Raw genomic sequence first — 2,810 nt, forward strand, 5'->3', positions numbered from 1 at the left:
CCAGGCTGGTCTCGAACTCACAGAGATCCGCCTGCCTCTGCCTCCCAAGTGCTGGGATTAAAGGCGTGCGCCACCACCGCCCGGCCACACCCAGCTTATTTATTTGTTTTTAGAATTACATAATTTGTTTATTAAGTACACATTTATTCTGTTTTGCCTCTTTTTAATTTAAAAATAGTATTCTCTGACAAGTTGATATGATGTATTTGGGTCATATTCACTCCTCCCCTTACCTCTTCTCACATCTACGCCCACCTCTCTGTCATCCCCCACAACTTCATGTCTCCTTCCCCGCACTTTAATTTGCTAACCCATGGGCTTCAGTTTGTACTGTCCTTCTCTAGCCTTCTGGATGTGGGGCCATACATTGGAGAGTGATTCGTTGTGTCTTGGCTTTTTTATTTTTTATTTTTACATTAAATAGTTTGTTTTTTTAACTTTTAAATTTCATTTTGTGTGCATGGGTAGGTGCTTTGCCAGTGTGTCTGTGTACTGCTTGGATACCCACTACCCATGGAGGCCAGAAGAGTGCATTGGATCCCCTGGAACCTGGGTTTAATGACTGTCATGAGCCACTCTGTGGGTGCTGGCAATGGAAACTGGATCCTCTGGAAGAGCAGCCAGTACTCTTAACCACTGAGCCATCTCTCCAGCTGCTCACTCTTTTTGATTTTCACCTTTTTGTGCTGCTGGTAATCAAACTTAGGTCCTGGTACACACTAAGCCTATATTGTGTACCTTACTTCTTTGTTATTTTTTTTTTTAATTTTTCAAGACACAGTTTCTCTGTGTATCTCTGGCTATCCTGGAACTCACTCTGTAGACCGCCAGACTGGCCTCGAACTCACAAAGATCCGTTTGCCTCTGCCTCCCTGAGTGCGGGGATTAAAGTATTTTAATCTTAATCATCAATAAATAGGGGTTTTAAGTTGTGAAAACTTTATAATATTGGTGAAGTAGTGAATGCAATTAAAATTGTTTGACTATAAATTTTGGATTTAGAGATGGATTGTTTTATGCCATTATTCAAAATGATTCTAATTTGAGGAAAGCTTTGAGCTGAATGGAAAGGAATGGGAGAGTGGTGAGGGTTGTTAGAGGGAGTTGGGGGAGCAGTGAATAGGCTCAAAATACATGGCATGAAATTCTCAAAGAACTAATAAAAATGTTCAAAAGTATTCTATTTTTAATTAGTGCAGTGTCTATTACCGTGGCTAGTTTTGATTGATTATAGCTTGCTATTATACATTGTCTGATTTGATTTTCCTTCTTTCCAAGGATTCACCTGCCATTGGACCCAGAGGCCTTTTCGTGGGAGACCTTGTCACTCATCTTCAGGATTGCCCTGTTACTAACGTGCAAGATTGGAATGAATGTTTAGATACCATTGCATATGAGCCCCAAATTGGTTACTGTATAAGTGCATCAACATTACAACAATTAAGCTTCCCAGTTAGAGGTGTGTGCATTCTCTCAATATAACATAATGTTTCAAGTACCAGTCCCTTCCATTACTAACCCTGAGACCATATCTATTGATTTATTTTTTTCTAATTGTTTTAAAGCAAGCTATTAAAATAAATAGGCTCAAGCTAATAGATATTCTTCTTGGTATATTGGGTATTTGCTTCCTGTATTATATACTATTGAACCTATAATTTCTTTTATAATATTATATTTGACTTCTAGAACTCAAAACACTATTGTTTGGGCTGGAACAAGTGATAGAAGATTTGTTTTTTTTTTTTTTTGGTTTTTTGAGACAGGGTTTCTCTGTAGCGTGTCCTGGAACTAGCTCTTGTAGAACAGGCTGGCCTCCAACTCACAGAGATCCACCTGCCTCTGCTGGGATTAACGGTAGCTATTTATTTATTATGTATACAGTGTTCTCCCTGCATGAATGACTGCAGGCTTAAAGAGGGCATGAGATCTCATTACAGATGGTTGTGAGCCACCATGTGGTTGCTGGGAATTGAACTCAGGACCTCTGGAAGAGCAGCCAGTGCTCTTAACCTCTGTGCCATCTCTCTAGCCCCAATAGAAGATTTGTATAATGTGTGCAATGACCTGAGTTCTATCTCTAGTACCACAGGAAAAGAGTAATTGTAAAAATGTGTAAAATCAGCTGGATGTGGTAGTGAGTGCCAGCACTCGGGAGGCAGAGGCAGGTGGATCTCAAAGAAAAGAAAAGAATCCCTTTTTTTTCTTACTAAAATATAACTAAACAAAAGCAGTTATAGAAGTCATGTGTGGGTGCTAACATGTCCAAACCTATCTGGGGTAGTGTTTTTCAGTGTGTTTTGTATAGCAGAAGTCCAGGGAAGTTGTCTTGACTTCCAAAAAGAGCTGGGAAGTAGGTTTTGTTGGCCTGTGCAACACAGAAGCAAGTTTCTTCCGGGAACCTACTAAATTTAGTTTACTCGGAAAAGGTCACCTCCCAAATTCTTTCCAGATTTAATTTTTCATATATTCATGAGCCTTTTATATTTTTATTGTTCTATACTGAGGAGAAATAATACAATCACTACTGTTTCTGATTTCAGGCTCCTTATTATGACTTTTAACAGCAAAGTGTAGTTATCTACAAATTTTTTCAAGCTGTACAAGATATTATTTTGTTTTTGGTTTTTTATTATTATTATTTTAATTTTGTAGTAAGATCTAATGATTCTCTGAATTTCCTCTGTGTCTGTGGTTACGTCCCCCTTTTCATTTCTGATCTTATTTATTTGCGTGTTCTCTCTCTGTCGTTTAATTACTTTGGATAGGGGTTTGTTGATCTTGTTGATTTTCTCCAAGAACCAACTTTT

The 2,810-nt window shown here is 38.4% G+C and overlaps 1 protein-coding gene across 1 annotated transcript in view; it reads left to right on the top strand.

The window, feature by feature from the left end:
* Positions 1-2,810, top strand: part of LOC101983163 (membrane-bound transcription factor site-2 protease) — a 49,320-nt gene that overhangs the window by 37,143 nt on the left and 9,367 nt on the right. The window contains exon 7 of the mRNA XM_005358814.3: positions 1,279-1,459. Coding sequence (XP_005358871.1) covers positions 1,279-1,459 — 181 coding nt within the window. The remainder of the gene's footprint in view (positions 1-1,278; positions 1,460-2,810) is intronic.

Source organism: Microtus ochrogaster, chromosome X (assembly GCF_000317375.1).
Source record: "Microtus ochrogaster isolate Prairie Vole_2 chromosome X, MicOch1.0, whole genome shotgun sequence".
In the NCBI taxonomy this organism is placed as follows: Eukaryota; Metazoa; Chordata; class Mammalia; order Rodentia; family Cricetidae; genus Microtus; species Microtus ochrogaster.